We start from the raw sequence: 24361 nt of genomic DNA on the forward strand, positions 1-24361 counted from the left end.
CACACACACACACACACACACACACACACACACAAATACACATACACAGAGCCCTGTCCTCTGTTCATTCAGTCATACAATGGCAATGTGATGTAAATTAGTGAGAAACAAGAGGATTCACGTCATTCACCTTTTTGTAAAAAACAAAACAAAAAAACAAGTATGAATCACAGTTTATGTAAACAAATCAAGAGATTTATGCACAAGTCCACTATTATTCCACCATCTGGAACACTCAATAGATATTCATCACAGTGCAATAAATGAGTTTTGAAAAATAAGCCGCCTTATCTTTTACCCGACAACATCTCTCACATCTGCTCCTCTTAATATAGATATGAAAACATTTCATTCATTGGCATAGACTCTCAAAAAGCTAATGAGTAATTCTGTAGCTCCTCTCCAACCAGCTGTGAGGGTGTAAACACAGCCCGCTCTGTGATAGTGTTTATGACCCTCGCTCACACACTAATTACACACTCCAAACAGGCAGTTCCCATCCCAGAGGATGATGCACTCGCAGATTAACTATTAACTTCAAGAGGAAGAAAACTTGCCAGTGAGTCTGAGAAAGAACTAACGGATGAGAGCAGTGTTGGTAGGGGGCGGGGGTGGGGGGGGGGGGGCGGAAGAAAAGACTCCCGCATTATTAGATTTGCAACAAGCTGAAACACTGTCTCTCATTCATGTCCCCCGTCCACCCCACCCTATTTGTCCTCTCCCCTCCAAACGGTTTCTCTCCAGCCGAGTGGAAACTATCCGGCAGCACAATGGCCACTCTCTGAATGGAGCTCTGGCGTGCCACTGGTGCTCTGTCACCAGCAGATTGGGAGCTAATTAGAAGCCATTAAGAACCTTTGATAGTACGTGGGAGCCGGGCAAGAGGGGCTTGGAGAGTTATCTGTGTGTATGTAAGTGTAATGTGTGTGTGTGTGTGGGAAGCTGGCCTAGGGAAAGGCCACCGCTGGCAAGCTGTTGCTTATGTGAGAGCTCATAGGAGGGTCAGGTGGTTTGCTTTGGATGCACCAATATAGTAGAACCTTTATGTACTGTTACAGAGACTTTGATTGTCTTCTAGTGTTTGTGTTGTGTGAATGAAATGCAGTGAAAATGCTGGATCCAACATTGGATGACAGTTGAAAGACGAATTGGAAGACTGGACATGAGGCAGGAATTGCATAGAGCAGTTATTGGAAGAATAAATGAGATTCATATGAGCTCCTGGTCGTTCCGTTCTATTAAAATGACTGCTTGCAGTAACTATGAGCCAAAAGGATCCAGTTATCCACGTTATATTGTTGAGTGTTGATATATTGCTTATCAAAAAAACAAACAAAACTGTTTATTAATATAAATGAGACACACATGTAAAAATGTAGGTTTTTGCTAGGGTTATAACTAAATAGCAGTTTCTTAATTCATAAGATTAAGAAGAACATATTTACCAGCACCTCACACAAACTCAAATGAATAACTAATTAACTAAAAATGAAAATGAAAAAAACCCCCACCCCATTTCCAAAGCCCTCCATATCCACTTTAAACAGACATTCCTCCACTCAAGCACTGATTTGTATGCATGTTAGAGATGACACAGATCTGAACACTATTGCCTCTCACACTGAACGATGGGAACAGAGACGTCACTTTCCTGAACCAGTCAAAGAAGCAATGTGAGGTGTGGATTGCAAGGGTTTGACACAATAAACAATATTTCATTACTGATGTCTATCAAAGATGGAAGATGCACTGTCACGAACGTGACATTTATAGACAGTTATATAGCAGTGACTACTGTATGAATGACGCTTAAAGTCTCATAACTGAATTGTATCCCGTTACCACTGTATGTTTATGGTTTTATATGAGGTAGCTAGATACCTACTATAAATGTGCCAGATTTAATCAAATATTTCATCAATCAAAACACGGATACATGTACTTTATCATAAAGTATACCAGTACTTCTCAGAAGGAATACATAAAACTTCCTGGGGTTTTTTTTTGTTGGGTTTTTTTGTGCAACATTGCCCGATTAATTTTTATTTATTATCATTTCTTTAGATCTATAGACAGTTATATGACAGAGACTACTGTATGAATGATGGTAGAAGTCTCTCAACTGAATTTTACCACTGTAGGTTTACAATTTTATATGACATACCTTTATATTCCTTTAAATGTGCAATTATACTCCTCAAATATAAACCAATATTTCATCCATCAAAACAACTATGCATGTACAGGATCATAAATGATACCATTAAACTATTATATACTCAAAGGGAAAATTGAAACTTGCTGTTTTCTGTAACGTATCTATCTGAAAGTGTCTTGTGTGATAAAGTTTTACACGGTTCATATGTGTGAGGGGCATCAGCACTTCCATGCAATATGTTTCACTTTTTCTTTCTCCCCTCCCCTTGCCTTGATGTGGGGTAAACAGGCTCTGCCCAGTTCAGGCCAGCTGTGAAGGCTTATTGTTGGCTGTCGGTAGGAAGTGCTGATAGCTTGTGCAGCTGAACAAAAGGCTGACTGAGCGAGTGGAGGAGTGCTCCAGACTTGCCGGCTCCAGCACAGATTTCTCAAGCTGTGGTTCATCCTGTGTACTTGTGCTCTAACTAGAGTGCTCAGGCTGTAACTGGTCAGATCCCAAACCGTTAGCACGCCTCTGACAAAAAAATAAAAACCTTGTTGCATACTTGGAGAACGGCAAAATTCTAGTGCAACAATACACACAGCCTGAGTTTTCCTTCCTTTGCCCAGAATTCCATTAACTGGTATTTAGACTGTCAAGGAAGTAACATGCAGAAGAGCTGGTTACAATTATGATCAACTGATTATATCAGGCTATTGAATTAATTTAGCCCACCTAACGGTGTTACATGAGAAAAAAAAATTTTTGTGTAATGTTTACATGCATTTTATAGCTTCTTTAATTAGTCACCAGCATGTCCAATACATGTAACAGTTAAGTGAAAGAAAAACAACATCAATGATTGCCAGATGTGTAATCCGGTAAATTGTGTTTTTGCATGCTGATACAGTAGGTTAATACATTATACTCCGTCCATGTGCTATATACAGTCTATGGATGTTGTTGTTGTTGTTGTTGTTGTTTTGTCACTTTAGCTTCATAGGGAGTAGAGCATGGGCATGATCACTTCTGAATGGAAGCTCTCATTTCTATTGTAGTGCGCCTCCTCCCTGTGACCCAGCCTGTGACTCCTTCTGAGTGCTGCAGGCAAAAGAGAGAGAGAGAGAGAGAGAGAGAGAGAGAGAGAGAGAGAGAGAGAAGAAGAAGAAAAAAAGTTTTTCAAGAATTAATTTGGTGTTCTGCAAAAGCCAAGCAGTTATGCCTTCATGCATGCACAGTAACTACTTTAAGATTTGCTTTTGTTTTCTAATAAAGTTTTAAAATGATGCACGATAATAATAATAATAATAATAATAATAATAATAATAATAATAATAATAAAGCAATAAAAACAAACTATTTAAATTGCACTGGTTACATAGATTGCAAATTTATTTCAAATGTGGGTTTTTTTTAGGAAAAAACTAAAACTTTATATTAAGTGCGAGCAGAATGCAACATTGTGTGACGGAATGCAAAGAGCTGCACTTAACAAAGCATCTAAGCAGTTTTGAATGCATGATACTACTTGAAACTTCTTGCATGCATGAAACTACATTTTTTTCAGCCTATAAATGACATTTTCAGAAATTTTTATTTAAACAAAAAAACACACGCAGAGACTTTAAAACAGCTAAAATGTTTACTTAGTTTGCATGTGTATTCAAAAGTTCATTTATAAATGTAAAACGTTTTTAAAAACAACAACAAAAAAAAAAAACAATACTAAGCTTGTACAGAATCTTGTGTATCTTGTGTGGATGTCGAATGGAAATGTGCAAAGCATCTAAGCAATCACAATTTACATACGATAACTTTATAACATGCTACTTTTCCGAAAACGTATAAACTGCAATGGTTACTTAGCTTGCAGATTGATTTCAAAGTTATTTTAAAAAGCAAAAACTTTATACCAGGCTTGCACAGATGGAAGCCTTGTGTGATGGAATGCAAAGAGATCTCCTTATGAAAGCATCTAAACATTCATGCATGCATGATAACTTTATAATAAGCATATTATATAACTATTATTTATAATTTTGCACAAAAGCAACCTGTGAGAATTATGACAAATGGTTTTATTAAAAAATACTAAGCTCGTGCAGGATGCAACCTTGAACTGCCATGCATGCATAATAAATTTGTAATAAGATCATTTTCATGCAAGTTCAACTGCATTGGATAAAGGTTATTTTTAAAAGTAAAAACGTTATAGTAAGCTCGCGCAGAATGCAACCTGGTGTGATGGAATGCAAGATGTACTTATCAAAACAAAACAAAAAAAGACAAATGGGCAATTTTTTTTTTTTTTTTTTTTTTTGCTTCATTTGCTTCAAAGGTGCACTTTAGTGTTCTTTTCAGACTCGAAACTCTGCCTGTCTTCTTTTTTTCCGCACTGAAAGAGGCTCTTGAAGCGCTCAGGCCACAATGGCCGTTTTGCAGGTGCGCTGCGCGGTAATCGCATCAGAGGCTTTGGGTGATAAATGCTCACAGCCGGCTTGTTCTCAGGCTCGGCGCAGTGCAGGTGAATGGAGCGCGGCGGAGGGGGGGCGCGCCCCCGGTGTTTAGAGTCACTATGGAGACCGCCCGCGCGGCGCCAGCCTGACAGGCGTCAGAGAACGAATGAATGGGTGACGTCACGGGGCTGGCGCCCGGCAGTCTGCGGTGGCTTGTTTGGACAATCTGAGGAGAGAGAGAGAGAGAGAGAGAGAGAGAGAGAGAGAGAGAGAGAGGTGCCATATCACCGAGTACAGCCGGGCGCTCAAGGCGAAACACATGCAGGAACAGTGTGTGAAGGAATTTAAAGAGCTGTATCCAGGATTTTGGAACACAGATTTCAGTGTCCTACAAATTGAAATTCATGCAACCTTCCAATAGTTAACTGTATAACTATACTTGAGACAAAAATTAATTGATGCATAATAATAATAATAATAATAATAATAATAATAATAATAATGGTGGCTTAGTGGTTAGCACATTCACCTCACACTTCCAGGGTTTGGGGTTCGGTTCCCGTTGCTGCCCTGTGTGTGCGCGGAGTTTGCATGTTCTCCCTGTGCTGCGGGGGTTTCCTCTGTGTACTCCGGTTTCCTCCCCCAGTCCAAAGACATGCATGGTAGGCTGATTGGCATGTCCAAAGTGTCCGTAGTGTATGAATGGGTGTGTGAATGTGTATGTGATTGTGTGCCCTGCGATGGATTGGCACCCTGTCCAGGGTGTACCCAGCCTTGTGCCCGATGCTCCCTGGGATACGCTCCAGCTTCCCAGCGACCTAGTAGGATAAGCAGTATAGAAAATGGATGGATGGATGGTTAATAATAGTAGTAATAATAATAATACATTTTATTTATACTGCACTTTTCATTTGAAGCAAATGAAAGTGCTAGAATGTGTGTCGATGAATCAAAGGTGCATCTTTGTGTCTTGAGTATGTATTTAATTTTTATTTATTCATTTATTTATTTTACCTAGAAACGTGATTCTAAAATATATAATTGGACCTTAAAGGACTTTGTTGTAAAACCTAATTAAAGAAACACCACATCATGCACCTTCCCAGGTAAAAGATATTAAACATAGGCAACTGGTGGTCCAAAAAAATAAGTACCCTGAATGACACCACAAGATAAAATACAGTTTGGTACCTTTATTTCTGAGAGTGTATGAGCAATACATTACTCAGAGATATCAGTGATTTGGGTTAAGGATTGTTCTACCAAGGCCTGTTTCTAGACTGGCAGCTGTCTTTACATGTTATTGACATGTGTGCATACATATTAAACTGTAGCATGATCAGATGCATTGAACTAAAAAAAAAAGAGTCCCATCTATAAATTGAAATTATAGAAAGAAATCAAGAACTCTATCAATACCAATATCAATATCAATATATCATAGCGCATTAAGATTCACTGAGATCATGAAAAATCATGCAAAAGAGGAAAATTAACTATTTTATAAACAGGATGATTTTGTGTTATGTAGGCTATCTTTCAACAATTTGTAACAATATCTAGGATGGTTTCGTGTGAAAGTGTTGATGTTTGGTGGTAAAGTGAGCCCTCTGTACATTCTCATTCTCTCTCTCTCTCTCTCTCTCTCTCTCTCTCTCTACACCTGCAGAGTCTCGGGGCCACGGACAGCTGGATTTCCACACATCATCCGTAAAAGACACACATTTGTTTCCATTTGTAACACCATCCCTCCCCCCTCAAAACAGATTGTAAACTCGATAACCAGCGCCGCTCTGTGATTGGTCAGAAGAGCTGTAGACCTGACTTCCTATTAGTCCGCTGCTCAAAACACGCGCGTTGTGGCCACGCCCCGACGCGCTGGAACTGGATAAAAACCGGGCGGCGTCGCGCAAAGCGGCATGTGACGAACTGTCATCCTCGAAGATACTCTTCCCAACACTCTTAACCGAAAGGACTTACCAAGCAGCGAGAATGAAAGTTGTGGGACCTACATGCGCTCTGAAGAGCAAGGTCGGCGGAGACGAGGTAGTGCGCTGCCTGTCGGATCAGAGCCTGAGCATCTCCAAGTGCAAGCTGCCGCTGCTGGATGAGCACATGAGCGTCTTTCTGCAGGACATGAACAGCTGCTACAGCAAGCTCAAGGAGCTGGTGCCCACGCTGCCCGCCAACAAGAAGGCCAGCAAGGTGGAGATCCTTCAGCATGTCATCGACTACATCTGGGATCTTCAGGTGGAGCTGAACGAGCCAGGAAAGAAGAGCTCCACTCCGCGCAGCCCCCTCACGACTCTTAACGCAGAGCTCGGCAGCATCTCTGTCGAGGTACATATTCCACACGAGCTTTCATTGTAGTGTGGCTCATGTAATATATTAAGGAATTCAAACTTGTCTAATGAGAAGAAGGCAAAATGTCTAATCTTAAGTGTGTTTCCTTGCAGAATGGCTGCTCTGATGACAGAATTGCGTGCCGTTAAGAAGGAACACGCACCAGACCAACTCCAACTCCGGGTATCCACTTGGTGCACGTTAGAGCATCCCTGACCAAGCAAGAACCAAGAGTCCTGCTTCACTCCTGACGCACTGAACTATGTGTGGTGTATGGTGACTCACCCGGTGTACAGCAGACTGTGGTCAAATCTACGAGGACATTCCTCGGTCAAATCAGATATGAAATATGTCATGATCATAGATTCGTCATGTCTCATGTGGGGCTGCAACTTCAGCACAGATGGCTGTCTGCTGTGGAATCCACGGCACCGTTAACAACACGCAGCCAGATCCCCATGTCTGATGTTGTTGCAGTTTTCTTTTCTATTCTTTCGAGTTTTCTCTCCAATGCTTTTTATACGGTCACACCTTTAGAAAGTTTTATATTGTGTTTATAAAGCGTTGATTTTCTCAGATTGCTGAGCAAAAAACTAAAAAAACCCAGAATGTATTGTATATTACAATGGACGTCTTATTGTGTTTTTTACAATGTATATCTATCTGATGTTTTTTTTATTAAAACAAGACCAAAAAACCTTATTTCTGACTCGTGAATCGTTGTGTGTGTGTGTGTGTGTGTGTGTGTGTGTGTGTGTGTGTGTTCGGTAGAAATGATTAGGCTTAATAAGGTGTAATATGGACACTGATGACGTCATCCATTAGAAATGGTTATAAATCAGTTCTCAAGACTTTCCCTCACACACTAAACACACTTGTTTGTACGTCCACAGCGTTCAATGTTAAAAAAAAAATAGACTCAACCTTTAATCGAATGAAAAGAATGACAGCAATGAAGGGAAAGTCATTTTCATGCTGATCATACTCTACGATCAGACAAATGGCTGTCAAGTACAGCCTAAATGACGCAGAATCAGGGCATATAATATTGATTATTAAAAAGGAAATTGATGGTTGATTAATTACATTTCACGTGGATTAAAACCTATTTTCACACATTTTAATGATGATCTCAGTGTTACTGGTTAATCCTGTCGCTTTTACTATTTAAGGATGTTTTGGGGTCCGGGAGCGCGCGGGTTAAATGGGTTTCAGAGCGCAAAAGCGGATCGTTCTAAGATTTATTCGGTCTCCTCGGTGCAGTGTTTTCCCTCATTTCCCTGCGCAGCTGCACGCCTCGCCAGTGTGTGTGTGTGTGTGTGTGTGTGTGTGATTGTGTGATAGCTGTGTGCCAAGCGCAGGGAGGGAGGGGGGAGCGCGCAGACTGAGCGGCGCCGCGGCGCACCTGGGGAGCTTCAGGTTAAAGCGCGCCACATTCCAGCGCACACAGCTGATTGAAACATTAACAAACAGTAAAATCCACAAGAGCCCCGCGGCCGCAGATGCGCCAGGAAGACGGCCAAAAGGAGCTCTCAATCCCCCTCTGGACACTTTCTCACACACGACTATACAACGGATCTTTAAAAAAAAAAAAATTAAAAAAAAAAATAAAAAATATATATATATATATATATATATATATATATATATATATATATATATATATATATATATATATTCTATAAGTCGGCCTATTGTTTATTATTAATGCACCAGATGCACAGGCTAAATTCGACTCATTTGACCTCATCTAGAAGGCACGTGCATCTCCTAAATGAAATAATTTTTACTCCATACACACATCACTCCATACACTCTATAGGAAACAAAAGAGTTCTTTAAATGTTCATAGCTTGGAGCTCTCTCTCTCGCTCTCTCTCTCTCGCTCTCTCTCGCTCTCTCTCGCTCTCTCTCGCTCTCTCTCTCGCTCTCTCTCTGAGATAGGGGAAAACATTGTTTTAGCAACAAACCAGAGTTTTAACTTTTCTTCTGTGCACACAGACTTTATTAACCAAATAAAGATTTAAAGGGGGGGGGGGTCTAGGATTGTAGGGATGTACATAGAACCTTTAATGCTTCCAGCAGTGGAAGAGAGTACCCTTTAAAGGAAGACAATTTAATGGCTTGTTCACACAGGGGGAACAAATCATTAAAATGTTCATTGTATAATTAAGGGTTCTACTTCAAACTCTTTCTGCGTAGGCTTCAACAAGAACCTTAGAAGAAGCCTAGAAGAGGGTTTCCCTATCAGAAAGAGTTCTAAGTAAAACCTTTAATTATCCAATAAACATTTAAAGAAGATCTTCTAACACTAAACAAACCATTAACATGTCTTAACATAAGGGTCTTTAAATGTTTATTGGATAATTAAGGGTTCTACTCAGAACTCCTTATGATAGGGAAACACTCTTGTAGGCTTCTAACCTTTATTGGTTCCAGCAGAGGAAGAAAGTACCCTTTAAAATAAAACAATTTAATGGCTTGTTCACATTCAGGGAGGAAAAAAATAAGTCCTTTAAATGTTCATTGGAAAATTAAGGGTTCTACTTCTCTTTCTGGGTAGGCTACAAGAACCTTTAAGGTTTCTCTTATGTACAAGCTTACAAGAGTGTTTCCCGATCAGAATGCGTTCTAAGTAAAACCTTTAATTATTCTATCAAAAATTTAATGAATATCTTCTTCAAACACTGAACAAACCATTAAAAGGTCTTTTAAAGCGTCTTTTAATATTTATTGGATAATCAAGGGGTCTACTCAGAACCCTATATGATAGGCAAACACTCTTGTAGGCTTCTACATAGAATTTTTATGGGTTCCCCTAGAGGAACAGCTTAAGAACCCTTAAGTGGTCTAAATGTTCCAAGAATGCTGGTTTATCTCTTAGAAAACCCTCGAAAGTTCCATGTAGAAAACGACGACATGCCATTTCCTATCAACGAGGGTTCCAAGAAAAAACACTTTAGGAAGCTAAGAATCCTTAAGCACCCAAAGAAAGAGATGTAGTCATTTTAAGAATGTTAAATGTCTAATAGTTCACACATTTTCCCCAAATGATAACAATAATCATCCTTATGTACATGAAAAGTTGTATGCTACAATAGAAATTATGCTTTTGGTTTGTTTTTGGCGCCACCATGTGGCCATACACAAAAATTGACACACTTCCAACGCTGCAGTCAATGAATCATGTTTAAATATAAATTTTATTTACAACAATATCAACATCGAGGAAAAGAATAAATTGTATTGCGATTTACATCCGGTAAAACATCAGCTTATTCGCTCCCTTGTCCACATAAATTAATCAGAACATTGTGATTTCTCATTTCCAAATATTTAATTATGATCCAATGTATTCTACTTGAAAATAAAAGACAAAATAAATCAAAGATTTTCTGCCCAAAAATTTTTTTAGAATGATTGGAGAGAAAAGACTGATATGTTGAATGTTTGTCTGTTTTTTTTGTTTTTTTTTTGTTTTGTTTTTTGTTTTTTAAATCTCTATGAACTGGCCTTGAAATTAAAGAATTACATTGGTTGGGAACAGCATGTACAAAATCATAATGATAAGCTTATATGATATGTACCTTACACTCTGTTCATTCACACAGAAAGCCTACTGGTAAGGTTAAAATTTCAGCAAAGCAATGAAATATCTATATCTTTGGATTGTGCAATTTTTTTTAAAGGTAGATTTATGAAGACCCAGAGCTTAAAAGTGAAACCATAAAGGATAGTAACAGCTAGCTCACAGAGAAAGGCTGAGCAAATAACCGTCTTACTCAATTTCACCAACATGTCCATAAAATGTACAGATAAAAACACAAACATAAACCATGATGTCTTCTTAAATGTAACTGCTTAATCAGATACGATTTCTCCGGTTCATTTCCACAGAAAAGAAAAAAAGTGCCCTCCAAGAAAAAAACCAAACAAACAAAAAAACCAAATGGCTGTCATCACTGCAATACTGTAAAGAAAACGCGGCTAGATCAGAAAAAGATAAAAAATCTTTTAAAAATGTTTTCCCTTTGAGAAAGTTAAAATAGAATTAACACCCAAAGCAATATTGACCTAAAATATAATATGCTGGACCTCACGTGGGCCAAATCTGTGCAAAAATGTACAGTATATAATAAGGGCACATATGATACATTTGGAGCGTACAGCATGTACAAGTCGGTTCTTATTCACATATAAAACAAAAAGCCCAGTTAATACTGCAGTACCTTTTGCTCTGTTATTTTAATGGTGCACCATTTTAACATATATGGCATAGAGGAGAAGATTATTGCTCATAGCTGCATATAGTGTGGAATTGGAGCAGTCTGTCCTGAAAGCAAGGTTTCTGCTAAAACAGGTCTTGTCACCATGAAGGTCTTTTCTGAACATATACAGTCTTTAAATAAGGCTAGAATGAGCAAGACATATTGCAGATATTCTTTTCCTTATTAGACTTGTGATAAAGTGCATCCCCACCCAGCACCTGGGCAGTTCAACAGCGAGAGAAAATCACACCCTCTGGTGGTGAAGTACGGCATTACACTCACACAGCTTTGTATAAGAGCACGAGTTTGGCTGCAGTTCGACGGAGCGCTGCACGCAAACTCTATTTAGGGGTCACGCACGCACGCACGCTTCAGAGAGTATTAAAACACAGTGACGTGGACGAGTCCTCTGTCTCATGTCCAGGTTTTCCATTAGCTGGGCGGTGCCGTGTGTCTGCTCTTGGGGTTTGCTCAGAGTAATATGACTCTGCTCTGCTTTCCTCTCTCGCTGAAAAGGTGCCCTGCTTCAGTACTTCTGCAAAACATGCAATACAAAATCCAAGTTTGGTTAAGAATATAAAAAGGTGTCATACATTATTATTTTTGCTTGTTTGCTGAATATTTACTTTTAAATTCTACTACCATGGGCTATAATGAAAAATAAACTGGATAAAACACTCTCTCTCAATTAAAACTAAACAACTAAAAGGCTAATAATGCACACTGCTACTACTGTGTACCTGATCAGGACCCAATGGCATGCGACCCATGCCCACGGGGTTCATTCCCATCTGCCCTTGCATCGGCATCATCTGTCCTGGCCCATTCACTCCTCCCTGCATGGTTCCATTCATCATCATGCCCCCATACTGCGCTGGTGCCCCCTGCTGGGAGAACTGCTGCTGCTGCTGCTGAGGGTATGAACTAAAAAACAAAAACAACAAAAAAGTAAGGCAGGGAATTTATTTTAAGAGCTATATAGCTGTACTATCATATCAAATAATATATTGTTATTATAGCTTGCAAAGTGTTTAAGTTATTTAAAGAAATAAAAAATAAATGATTTTTATTTAAACAACAAACTGCAACTTTATATTACATAACAATAACATTACAATACAAAGAGAAAACAATTAGAGATAAAAGCTAAGCAAAAATACTATAGTTTGACAAAAATGATTAAAAATAAAACCAAATAACCAGACAAAGAAAAACAATTATATAAGTAGATCAGTAATATAAATAAAATTAGATAAAAACATTACACTAGAAAATAATAAATAAACATAGCTGTTATTAATATATACAGTTAAAAACATGTTAAACAAAATTAAAAGAAAAAAGTAACTTAAAACAAAAATATTATATCAGAAAAGAATTTCAAGATTAGAATCCAATTCTAAGATTGCTGTTATTGCTTTATTACTGCTATTCTTCTTCTTATTATTACTACTACTACTAATCATTATCAGAAGCAACTTAATGCAACAAAAAGGGGGGGGGGGGCAGACCCACATCATACACACAAAATATGTTTATTTTGTTATATTTTGCCACTCACTTGTTCATGGGCATGCCACCCTGCCCCCATCCCTTTATATCTGCTGCCTGGTACATGGGCCCACTCTGAGGGTGCTGTTGCATCATGGGATTCTGGGGGCCCCCGATACGTCCGGCCATCATATTAGGTGGGCTGTTGCCTGTGGCCATGAATGAAGGGTCACCCTGCTGGCCCATAGCTGTAATCACACCACAGAGGTGTTAATCAGTTTACACCACTCAAAAGAATATTAACATTATTTGGGTTTTCCAATAATTCACTTAGTTGTATAATAAAATCACAGTTAGGAACCATTTTCTTTTTAAAAAAAAAAATTGGTGTAACGATGCTGGATGTTAACTCACCATAGTTTCCTCCGTAGTTAAATGGCTGTTGGCCTGGCTGGTTCATGGCTGTTCCTCCCATGGGGCTGTCCATGCCAGTGGGAGCAGTGACATTGGGAGGGGGGCTGAAGCCTCCAGCTGCAGCTTGCTGCTGCTGCTGCTGCATCATCATCATCATCTGCCGCCTTCTCAGAGTAATCACCTCTCGATTTCGCTGAGCCACCATCTGAGCGTTCAGAAAACTAGTCTGAGAGAGAGAGAGAAGCAGTCAGTAAGTCAAACTTCAAGTCCATGTGTGTTTTTTTGTTTGTTTTTTTTTACTCTTAAGATTGTGTGTCTTGATGTGAATTTGTTTGGTGGGTGAGCAGTGAAATACCTGTCCTCCCATGCCAGGTTGCATCCCAGGCTGCATGCCAGACCTCACTCCAGGGTTTGCCACTGGTGCAGTCTCCATTTTCATCTGTATGACCTGTCGGCTCTGGTTCATAAACTGTACAATGACAATACAATGTCACTCAGGCATAATTCAACCTAATTCAGGCTAATTCTTGTGTTTAGAAGTTTGAGTAACCTGCCAGAACTAACTCGGGTATTGTGTTTCAGGAGATTTTTTTTTTTCTTTCATGGCAGTGTACAACACCGATACCAGCATGAGCTTGGCTGTGTTATAAACTTATAGCTTTAAACATTATTGCTTATAAACAATTATGATTATTACAAGACAGGTGTCTCGCTTTAAAATAGTTCAGAAAGAGATGCACAATATCTCGTATTCTCACCTGCTGTCCCTGAAGCCTCTGCTGAAGATGCAATCTGAGTGGCTGCTTAGCGTTCACCATGCGTGGACGCATCATGGGAGCACGAGGGTTAATTCCCATCATCCCACCCATCTGCTGCATCATCGGGTTAAATCCCGGTCCTGGATGGCCCTGTATGGGACCCGGGCCTGGGCCGGGACCAGGATTGGGACCAGGATTGGGACCAGGGCCGGGCCCATAGCCTCCCTGCATGCCCATGGAAGGTGGACCAGGATAACCTGCTCCATACAGGACCTTAGGATCCATACCCATGGACGAATCAGGAGATGGGCCTGGGAAAGCATCTGTAGGAGTTGCTGGTTGCTCTGTGCTTTGGCCCTGTGGGAAGAAAAGATTGAAGATTGCATTACATTTAAAATGCATCCTAAAAAGGATTCAGTGTTAACAAAACAGTATCAAATGTCTTGGGGTACATTCCAAAAATAGGGCAGAAGTGTAAACTAGAGCTGTGTGCTTATTTTAGTGTCTTAAACTATGTGGTGACACTGCCTATCAACCTATCAGAATGAGTCCATATAAAATGAATCTATTTCTGTTGTAACACAACAGATATGTAATGTCATTCCAACATCCCCCATTTCCGCCCAGTACATATCTACAAAACGGCATTCTTGTCAGACCTGGCCAACGAGGTCTGGGATCCCAAGTGCTCGGTCGATCTCCTCCAGGCCGAGGTTGTCTGTGTTGTTGAGGAGGGAGTCGAGCTGGTCAAGCAGAGCTCGCTCGTCACTCTGCCCTTCAGTGGTGGATGGAGGAGCAAGTAGGTCGTCCAGGGGGTTGCCAAACGGCAAGCTGAACACGTACATAAAAAAATTAAAAAAAACCTCACTGAATATAAGCGACGTGTACGTATACTAACGTACATGTACATATCCACAAGAGAAATACAGCTCATGTAGAAAGTAGTAGTTTAAGTAGATAGTGTTGTTACAGTACAGAAAGAACAACCTATAACACAGTTCATTAAGTTCATGCTTAGCCTCAGATACTTAACCCTTAAAGACTTAGATCTCTCCTGTATTTTGTTTTGTTTTTCTAACTTATTCTAGCACTCGGCATCAAGTGCCATATAACATTTTAAACAGGAGAACTTGAATTTTCAAATCTAGCTCATTTAAAGTCCCAATTTAAATTTTTTTGGTTGAGAATGGATGAATTATCCAGAATGTTTAGAAAAATTTTGGTGGTTTTTTTTTTTAGTTTTTTTTTTTTTATTGTGAACTCAAAAAAAAAAAAAAAAACCTCCTGAAGTTTGGATGTTTTTTCCTTTAGAAAGTTATACCTGGATGTTTCAAGACTTCCAAATGAAATTTTGTCTTCATCTAATATTCCATTAGCAAGTTATAGCCACTTATTACAATAATATTCTGCAGAACATGACAGAGTAACCATGTCATAACCGCATTCACTATGGAGCACCTGAACGTCCAACTGAGATAAAATGTGATATGACTGAAAAGCTGAGAATCTCCACTTTACGGGACATTTTAAAGCATACAGATTGGATTAGCGGTTCAGAAATTATTAAACATTTTAAAACAACAGTTATTTTTAGCCACGGGCAGTGGTTTCGGTCTTTGAGGGTTAAGGATCATTTCATGTACTAGTAATTGTACACATAGTTGAAAACATCAGGACAAACAGCATTTATATGGTCATCGGTTTAGACTAAAAAGTTTGTTTTCAGGAGTTCAGATCAGTTGGATGGTTCTTGGTTACATTGAGTGATGAGAATTACCAGACCGGAGTTCAAGACTAACGCAGTAACTAGTCCAAAATGCTCTATATGGATAACTGATAAAAGCTTCACCTGTTTGCATTAGGGGGTCCCTCCATGCCCATGCCACAGTCTGGCCATGATGGAGACTGAGGAGGATGTGGCTGTCCTCTGAATGTGTTCATCCCCACCTCATTTTGACCTACACACACACAAACAAAACACAAACATTCAATACACAGAATAACTCTATACAGATACTTATAATACAATATTATATAATTATATAATAGATCATTAATAGATAATTACAATAATTATATTCACTAGCCCACAGATGTTATACAATGCACAGATACTGTATATAAGCTTAACGACATACCCATATCCATTAATTGCTGCTGTAGCATGGATCTGGGTGTTGGTACACTATTTGACCTGTTCATCATGGGACCTCCCATCATTCCCTTGGGATTTGGATCCATGCCTGGACAACCCATACCGGGGTGCCCGTTAGAGCCCCCTGGACTGCCAACGGAGCCTGGCATCCTCCAATCACCTGGTCCCATCATAGGTGGCATCTGGTTCATGCCCATTTGCCTGTTAGGACCTCCTGTGGAAAGAGCAAACGATCAGGAGATGATGAGAAAAGACTTTCATGAAGCAAAAAGATATCAAGATATTGATATTAATATTAAATAACAAGATATTGATATTAAGATATCAAAATACTTAGTATTATTAAATCTTAGTAAAAGATAGGTAACCCTCTATTTAATGCGGAATTTCTCTCCTCACCCATGCCTATGTGGCTGTCCAAGCTCTCCTGTTTAATGAGAGATGAGGGGGCACTTCTCCTCCCTGTTCCTCTTGCCCCACTAAATGGTTTACTGTCCACAGATATTGCTCTCTGGAAGGGCACTCGAGGCCCGGGGCCCATCCCTACACCCTCACGATCTACAACAGTGAAAAGAAAAAAAAAATTAAATAAATGAGTTGGGTCAATCTGTGTACTGTTGAATACTTCAGACCTTCCAGTATTATTAACATCTCTTGTGGTTATCCGTTGTACACAGTGATACTGCAGAGCCAAGATCAGGTCTTACCATGTGCAGTATTGTTGGGTCCATTTCCTTTCTTATTCTCTCCATCTTTGCTTCCGGAATCAGGAAACATCCCAGAACCAGGTTTCAAGCCTCCTAGAATGCTCTCCAGGCTTTGCAACTGGAAGAACATAAACATTCAATGTATCTGTAAATATCATCAATGAATCAGCAATTGCTGTAAATATACAAGCTGCAATTAGATTAGTGTGTCAGGGCTGGGATCATGTGAAAGCCATTAAAAAGTTGTTCAGATATGAAGCATGCAGGGTCAGGTTAATTAATATGGCAGCGCATTGGATGAGGCAGGGTTCTGGCATGGTTTACCACTTCAGGTGTAAATTGGGCAGTAATTTATCATACATTTATCGATCATCACTGCATGTCACATACCTCATCAGGTGGCTCGATTTTGATCTTGCTATCCAGACTGCTGGAGTCCGTAGTTGTGGCTCCTACCGCACCAACCCCACGACCCTCCAGCTCATCCAGTCCTGGTTTGCCCTCAGTGCCAGTCTCCTTGGTATCGTCCTTGTTCAAAAGATAGTGGAGCAGAGCGTTCGGCTTCTTTGGACTGTGCTGCTCCTGTTTAACCTCCGACCCTACGCCCTCTGAGCCCTGGTGTTCTGAAGCAAGGCTAACCTTCCCCGTGGCCTCAGCTGTGATGCGCGCCACCTCGTCCGGCGTGTTGCCGTTCTGCAGGAGCTTGTGGAGGATCTTGTGTTTCTCCTGCAGCGAATGAGACGAGAGATGGCTACCCATGCAGCCCGTAGATGACACGCATCCTGAACCATGTTGCGCTGTCATGCCTCCTGATGAAGCAGATGATGATGAAGATACACCAGTGGAAGACGGGCTCATCATGCAACCTCCAGCCTCTTTTGAGTCAGCACCGATAGGAGTTGAAGCACGTCCAGGAGGGGGTGCGCCAGTTCCCATGGCAAGCTCTTCCGGTGGAGATGTAAGCAGCTGGAGTAGCTTCTTATGGCCCTTTCCTTCTGGACCCTTCCGCTGCACATCAGCTCCAGTCTGGCCATCTTTGTTGCACTGACTATCTGGCTTATCTGTTGAAGTTTCGGACACGTTCGCATGTTGCTGGTCCGTCCCTGTGCTAGGAGTACTAGCAGGGCTCTTTATTTCACCCGTATTAGGCCCTTTACTGGCGCCAGACTGGTTTGGTTGACCAGGCTGAGTGGTGTTGATGCTGGGTGAGCTGTCTGATTTGTGAGAAGGTGAGGTGAGAGTGGAGGGGAGGGAGGAGCCTACTCCCTCACTGATGGCCTGCAGGGCATTGAGGGAGCTGCTTGAGAAAGTGCTGCCACCAGAGGAGCTACTACTGCCAGTCATTCCAACAGGCCCCATAGGAGAATGCATACCTGTTAAAGATATATAGTAATACAAATAGCATAAGAAAATGTAATACTAGTAAAAAGCGCAATTCTCTTATTTAGTGGCAGTTGTAACTACATGATAAATACGGGAGACAGAGATGTGCATACATGTACTTGTAAAGCTCATACCTCCTGGTGAGAAGGGGCTAGCTCCCATCTTGGGGCTTCCTCGTATCCGTGGAGATCCCATGATGCTCTGCTGAGACGGGTTCATACCTGGGCTACCATGGGATGGACTGGTCATGCCCAGGCTATACCCTCCACTATGGAAGTGCTGTGGGTGCTGATTCATTCCGGGATGCCCCATCTGATTCATTTGACTCATAGGGTTAAGCTGATTCATCTGATTCATGGGGTTCATCTGGGTCATCTGATTCAATGAACCCATCTGATTCATTTGATTCATAGGAGTCATCTGATTCATTTGGTTCATCGGATTCATCGCATTCATCTGGTTCATCTGATTCATAGAGTTCAACTGGTTCATTTGATTCATCTGGTGCACTGAGTTCATCTGATTCATTCTGTTCCCAGGGCCATACATGGGGCCTCCTCTGGGTCCCATATGCCCCGGGTCATTCATGCCATAGCCTCTGGCATTGCCCATGCCTATCTGCCCACCAGGAGTCATATTCACTTGGGAATTATGGTTGGCACCACCCATTCCTTGGGAACGCATTACAGCTTGGTTTGGCCGGTAACCATTCTGTTCCCTAAAAGAGAAGGGGAAAAAAAAAAAAAAGAGTGGATGAGTAAGACCAGAGCAGGGTCTCAGTATGGGAACTACTGAACATAACAGCTATAAATCAATGCAGATCTGAATAAATTTGTACACCATCTATAATATGTCCAGTGAGTTAAGTGTATATTCCAGACGTACCCTAAAGTATGGGATCAATGGACAAGACACTAATGGAGGCTCTAATAAAGCTGCTGGCAAATAAATGGGCACAAGAGATATTAAGAGTAATCGTGTAAGAGGAAAGTGAACACTAAAGGCATGAGCTTCTCTAATATAGGAATGAAAGTGAAGTACACTGATGTCTGTACTAAAGGAATAAGGGAGGGGTAGCAATGAAGTACTTGAAGTCGCGCAAATAGCGTTTTAAATAATAAAATAAAATAAAAAAAGAAGCAATACCACTGCATTGACAATTTATGCACTCAAATGATTAATTCACCTAAACTAAAACAATTTAACCATTTAAAGGTTATGTCAGCAGAAGTGCACAAAAATGATCTATAAGAAATTACAATAAAGGAAATAAAGAGTGCAAACCTCTGCAGTAGGTGAGTAGAGAGGTAGCTGTGAGGATTGTTGGTATTTGGGTTTCGGCAGAGCTCGCTGCGTGTCTGCGCAGTTACTGGAGTTCCGTCAGAAAGGGAAAAGTGGTACAGTGGAGTCTCTGCTCGACCACGTATGCAAGCTAGAGAGAGAAATTCAGAGAATTAGTCATGATTCCAAGACAGGTAGGTTTGATACTTTCTACAGGGAACGCCAAGACAGTTCCTGTATGATGCATCAAATATCTAAAAATGCTACATCTTTAACTATACTTGGACCATGCAAAACATCTACTGAATACCCTTATACGTCAGCTACTTCCTGCTCTTAATGTTCATGTTTAAATGCAACTCTTGCACTGCAAAAGGTGAGAGGTTCTGAAAGATGTGCACTTACCCTCCTGGTAGTGTCGTTTACAGGACCAAGGCTGGCCTTCACTGTGATGTAAGAACATCTGCAAACACCTACGCACCAGATCCTCCCATCCGGGACGCATGGTGGTGTGTAAGGAGCTTTGCTGCTCGATCTCAATTAGCTTACCTGTTATTAAAAAAAAATACACATATAGATTTACGAGCAAAGCCATAACCTGATCCACGTGCCAATAACCACAGTTATGATACTGATACACATGAGAATACTGCAGCACCTTAAATTATACATGAATTACAGTAAGACCAGACATATGCTCACCCGAGAGCTCGTGCCTGGTGCTGAATCTCTCTGTGCGCTCCACTGCGGTCACTCTCCGTGCCACACAGATCATACAAGACTGCAGATCTGCACACACGACATGTACACTTAATCAGTTATCACTCAACGTACAGGACTGTGAGAAAGCGGACACTAAAAGTGCAGCCAATCGAGTAAATGTAAATGCTACAGGACCAGAGTAGTCTCCCTAACTCATTTAATTCATCTTGGAAACACTGGGAGTGGGAACACTCCATGAATGGAGTCACATGGTTTGTTTGAATGTACGATTTGTATTGTATTAGCAGAGATGATATTTAACATCATATGTGATCAACTGTATAGTTGTGATTTTGTGCGAGTCGTTAGGTGAATGTGTAGGTGTCTGAGTGGAGACGAACTGCACCTTCACCCTCCTCCATCATGGCTTTAGGCTGGGTAAGTGCAAAACATTGCATGGTCTCGTAACGTGGCCTTCCTGCTCCATCCTCTGCTCCAGGGCCTCCATAGCCAAACTTCACCAGCATCCGACAATTAAAGGTGTGGCTTTTCTGACGAGTGGCATCTCCAGTCCATGAAACACCATTCACACCTATACTCACACACACACGGAACATTATTCTGCATGGAAATTTCAAAGCTAAAAGTATATCAGTAAATGGAAAGATGTGTACCACTGGCTTTGGGCAGGTTTTTCTGCAGCTCTTCACGGTCCTCCTGATGCAGGATGTTATAGACACTGGTGTTGATCAGCTCCTCCTGCTTGTACTGCAGATACTGAGTCACATTGTCGGACACAAACACGATGCTTCCCTCTCGGTTCACCACAAAAAGGAAGCCATCCAATGCCTGAAAGAGAAAGAGGTTGAGGCAAAAAGGACATAAAAAGAGCCAAAAACATGTTAAGTAAATGTTCCAGTGATCTTGCTAACCTGCAACAGCAGAGGGCCCAGATGGTCTTTGTCGATGACCCCTTGACCCGTAGAGGACACGTCTGCCTTTTGGACATCATCATCGCCACATGAACCCTTTCCTGCAAAGAATCAGTACATATAACAATGAGCATGGTCAAGCAGCTGGTCATATCAATACATCATGAAAAGACCAAAAAATAAATAAATACTGTCATGCTCATTAACAGCAGCTCTATAATTAATTATAGACTCTGAGTTGGTTTGTTGGTGCTACGTGTATTTTCAAATGTTATCAATTCATTCATTACAAGATGATGAACCAATGTTCGAATCAAAATCCAAGCACTTGTATTTTTCCAAAAAATGATGTACTTTTACTGTCATCAATGTGATTGACATGCATCTGTTGCATGAAGTTGGTGTTGTACAACCACCACCAGATGGCAGCACTTTACAAAAACACTCACTAGGCTTTCAAGCCTTTTTTCCAGCAATTATCATGAAGAAAAAAAAAAACAACAAAAACAAATTAGTAATCAAAAGCATAGTGATCTACAGCTGCAGCAGAGTTGCCCTACCTTGCTCTTTAATCTGCCGGATCTGGCGTACTGTCTCTTTAAGGATGGCGCATTTGTCCGGTTTGACGTTGAAGTTATCGATGTCACTAAGGTTAGCTGAGATCAGCTCTGCAAGCTCCTCAATGTATTTACACTCCTGCTCTCTCCGACGCTTATCACACCTGGATAAAGACGTACATGTGCATTCAAAAAATTTATAAGATTGGTGTGATATTTTAGCTCATCACCACAAATTCTGATTCTCACACACACACACACACACACACACACACACTCTTACCCTAGTCCTGGTGTGTCACAAGTGGAGAGTTTACGTTTCCGGTCGTAGCCCAATGACTCCAGAGTTCTCTCCCCTGGTCCACTCATCTTCAACACATATCAGCACCTGGATACACACACACACACACACACACACACACACACACACACACACACACATTTAATTGTAAATTTGGAATGTAAATACTCAACAGAATTAACTCAGAATTAAGGAATCAAGGAAATGATCTAAGCGCATCAGTGTATGTGTGTGTGAATTAGGCAGCTTAGGTTTAAGTATTCCCACATTTAGCTGAAAGTAAGGAATGTTCCAGCTGAGCAAGACACCGCGCAAGCGTGTGTGTGTATACACTGATGATGACTGAATGAAGCAGGGCCCCAGGAGAAATGGGTCATCCCTCGTTCAGTGTGTGTGTGTGTGTGTGTGTGTGTGTGTGTGTGTGTGTGTGTGTGTTTGTTTCTCTGCAGTACCGACTCTCACAGAGGGTCAATACTCTCCCTCCGGAAGCTAGAGCACAGTGTGGATTCTCATAATGAGGCAAAGTCGAAGGGATCGATATCATTTAAAAGGTTTTGTGAAAGAAAGAAAAAACCAGGAACTGATGCTAAAGTGTGTATTTCAGGAGCCAAAAAAGGTTCGCAATTTTTCCAGTCTAAGGAAATGATATACACTAAAGCTTTTATTCTGTTTAACAGCTCGAAAAAGCACTGCAAGACCACACGCCTGCAAGATCACCGCACAGGCTCGTATTACACATACACACTCTGATTCCCCGATTCTGTTGTTTACTACTGTTCTCATCACACACGTCTTTTTCCCTCCCTCCATCTCACTATTGCGCACAATTCTCCCTCTGCTCTTTTTCTCTCACCTGCACATCTTCACTTCCCACTGCAGAATCTTTCTGACAACAGCTCATTCTCTTGCTTTATATTGTCCTCAATCTGCTCTTTGTATTAGGGTCATCAGCACAAATTTCAGTACTTGATAAAATTATAAGAAACGCCTAATATTTAGATTTCACGTTTGCTGTGGAAAACAGACATACATTATTTACTATTATTTACTATCAATTAAATATACTTTCTGTGGTTCAAACTGAAATAGTGCTTTATTTTGCATATACACTAGGCAGGTTCTACACTTTCATTATGTTATACCCTTTGTAGTTAGCACATACAGCAAATTGGAATTCAGCCTGTCTTAGAGAGGTCACATTCTTCCTGGAGTTGCATAACAACTGAAAAATCCAGCTACGCATCAGTGATAAGGAAACGTTAATGTGGATAATTTTTTTTTTTTTTATTGAATTTGAAACCTTTTATAAATAATAAAACTCTGATTTTTGCCTATGTGACTAAAGCGACTTTCGCAGTTTGGTTACTGCTTCATTAAAGTCCCCGTGACGTACCCTGAAACCCGCAGCATTATTCGATGTGTTCACGTAATTTCCACTGAAACAGGATGTCAGGGCGGGACATATCGAGTGGCTCCTCCCTCATTTAAAATAGCCAATAGCGTTTATCTTACCCCACAGCTGGGGCTAAGCCGTTGTAGACAGTACCATGGATTTTTATAACCGGGGGGGGGGGCGGGGCGCACTTCTAGAGATTGTAGAGAGCATTTGATTAGACAGAAAATCTGATGAGAAGCTGAAGTGCAGAATGATGTCATCAAAATTGCTGATCCGTATTGGTGATGGAGAGAGACTGTACATTTCGAATGCCTATATCTTCTAGATGTGAATTTTGTCATTGTTTTGGAGCACACTAGGTTATAGATAACCTTAAGGTTGACATATTCATACTAAAACTCATAACTCAATATTGATTTCATTGAGACTTTAATATTCAAATACTAAATATTGTAAGCAATTTATGAAAGGAATCTGACAGTCCCTAGTCTATATCCATTCATCCTTCTCTCGCTATCTAGCCTGGCTTTTTGTGTGTGTGTGTGTGTGTGTGTGTGTGTGTGTGTGTGTGTGTATATATATGTGTGTTAGCATAGCCTTGCCTCGTGAATGACCCCCCTCCGAGTTCAGCGGAAACCTCTGAGAACAGGCCATCAGGTCACACTCTCTTCCCCTTGGCCTCGCACACATACACACAGACGCACACCCGCCCTTCCCCTTCCCTTCCACACAAACAGAGCCACGCATTCCTGCATGAGCTCATCATTCCTGAGTTGAGCTGCGGGACGAAACGGCGACTTTATGCAACTTGCTGCAGTGCCTGCCCAGGCATGTGCAATACACCACCACACACTTTATATCACACAACAAACTCCTCTCAGTCGTTCCCCCCTCCCACCATCCCCCTCGCTTTCTCTATCTTTCCCTGCATTCTGTCTCCTGATCCATCCGTTTTCATCCCGTTCCTCGCCCCCTCCTCCTTTTTCCTCACCTTTGCAGCAGTGGAGAATGATGACATCCACTCCGTTCCACCTCACATCCTGCAAAACACAAGCTGAGTGTCAGTGGACGGATATAATT

General features: G+C 40.9%; 2 protein-coding genes across 2 annotated transcripts in view; one reads left to right on the forward strand and one right to left on the reverse strand.

Moving 5' to 3' along the window:
• Nucleotides 1-6501: 6501 nt before the first annotated feature.
• Nucleotides 6502-7638, forward strand: LOC128625286 (DNA-binding protein inhibitor ID-1). The gene is made up of 2 exons (XM_053653485.1): nucleotides 6502-6933; nucleotides 7050-7638. The coding sequence occupies exons 1-2, from the start codon at nucleotides 6586-6588 to the stop codon at nucleotides 7083-7085; spliced, it is 384 nt and encodes a 127-aa protein (XP_053509460.1). The 5' UTR covers nucleotides 6502-6585; the 3' UTR covers nucleotides 7086-7638.
• A 2482-nt stretch (nucleotides 7639-10120) lies between these two features.
• Nucleotides 10121-24361, reverse strand: part of ncoa3 (nuclear receptor coactivator 3) — a 44955-nt gene continuing 30714 nt past the window's right edge. Inside the window, exons 3-24 of the mRNA XM_053652614.1 lie at nucleotides 24273-24321; nucleotides 21868-21972; nucleotides 21588-21748; nucleotides 21028-21128; nucleotides 20770-20944; nucleotides 20502-20687; nucleotides 20096-20182; nucleotides 19799-19942; nucleotides 19397-19544; nucleotides 18247-18830; nucleotides 17120-18102; nucleotides 16730-16847; nucleotides 16422-16580; nucleotides 16006-16236; nucleotides 15717-15825; nucleotides 14527-14698; nucleotides 13868-14224; nucleotides 13465-13578; nucleotides 13110-13335; nucleotides 12766-12943; nucleotides 11945-12128; nucleotides 10121-11739 (exon numbers count right to left, since the gene is read on the reverse strand). Coding sequence (XP_053508589.1) covers nucleotides 11731-11739; nucleotides 11945-12128; nucleotides 12766-12943; nucleotides 13110-13335; nucleotides 13465-13578; nucleotides 13868-14224; nucleotides 14527-14698; nucleotides 15717-15825; nucleotides 16006-16236; nucleotides 16422-16580; nucleotides 16730-16847; nucleotides 17120-18102; nucleotides 18247-18830; nucleotides 19397-19544; nucleotides 19799-19942; nucleotides 20096-20182; nucleotides 20502-20687; nucleotides 20770-20944; nucleotides 21028-21128; nucleotides 21588-21748; nucleotides 21868-21953 — 4512 coding nt within the window. The 5' untranslated portion in view covers nucleotides 21954-21972; nucleotides 24273-24321 and the 3' untranslated portion in view covers nucleotides 10121-11730. The remainder of the gene's footprint in view (nucleotides 11740-11944; nucleotides 12129-12765; nucleotides 12944-13109; nucleotides 13336-13464; nucleotides 13579-13867; nucleotides 14225-14526; nucleotides 14699-15716; nucleotides 15826-16005; nucleotides 16237-16421; nucleotides 16581-16729; nucleotides 16848-17119; nucleotides 18103-18246; nucleotides 18831-19396; nucleotides 19545-19798; nucleotides 19943-20095; nucleotides 20183-20501; nucleotides 20688-20769; nucleotides 20945-21027; nucleotides 21129-21587; nucleotides 21749-21867; nucleotides 21973-24272; nucleotides 24322-24361) is intronic.

This window comes from Ictalurus furcatus, chromosome 21 (assembly GCF_023375685.1).
Source record: "Ictalurus furcatus strain D&B chromosome 21, Billie_1.0, whole genome shotgun sequence".
Taxonomy (NCBI): domain Eukaryota; kingdom Metazoa; phylum Chordata; class Actinopteri; order Siluriformes; family Ictaluridae; genus Ictalurus; species Ictalurus furcatus.

What these genes read in the sequence shown, in the direction of transcription:
- LOC128625286 (XM_053653485.1), top strand. Translation starts at nt 6,586, where the DNA reads ATGAAAGTTGTGGGACCTACATGCGCTCTGAAGAGCAAGGTCGGCGGA. An exon ending in TCGGCAGCATCTCTGTCGAG is followed by an intron (nt 6,934 to 7,049) that starts GTACATATTCCA and finishes GTTTCCTTGCAG; the next exon opens with AATGGCTGCTCTGATGACAG.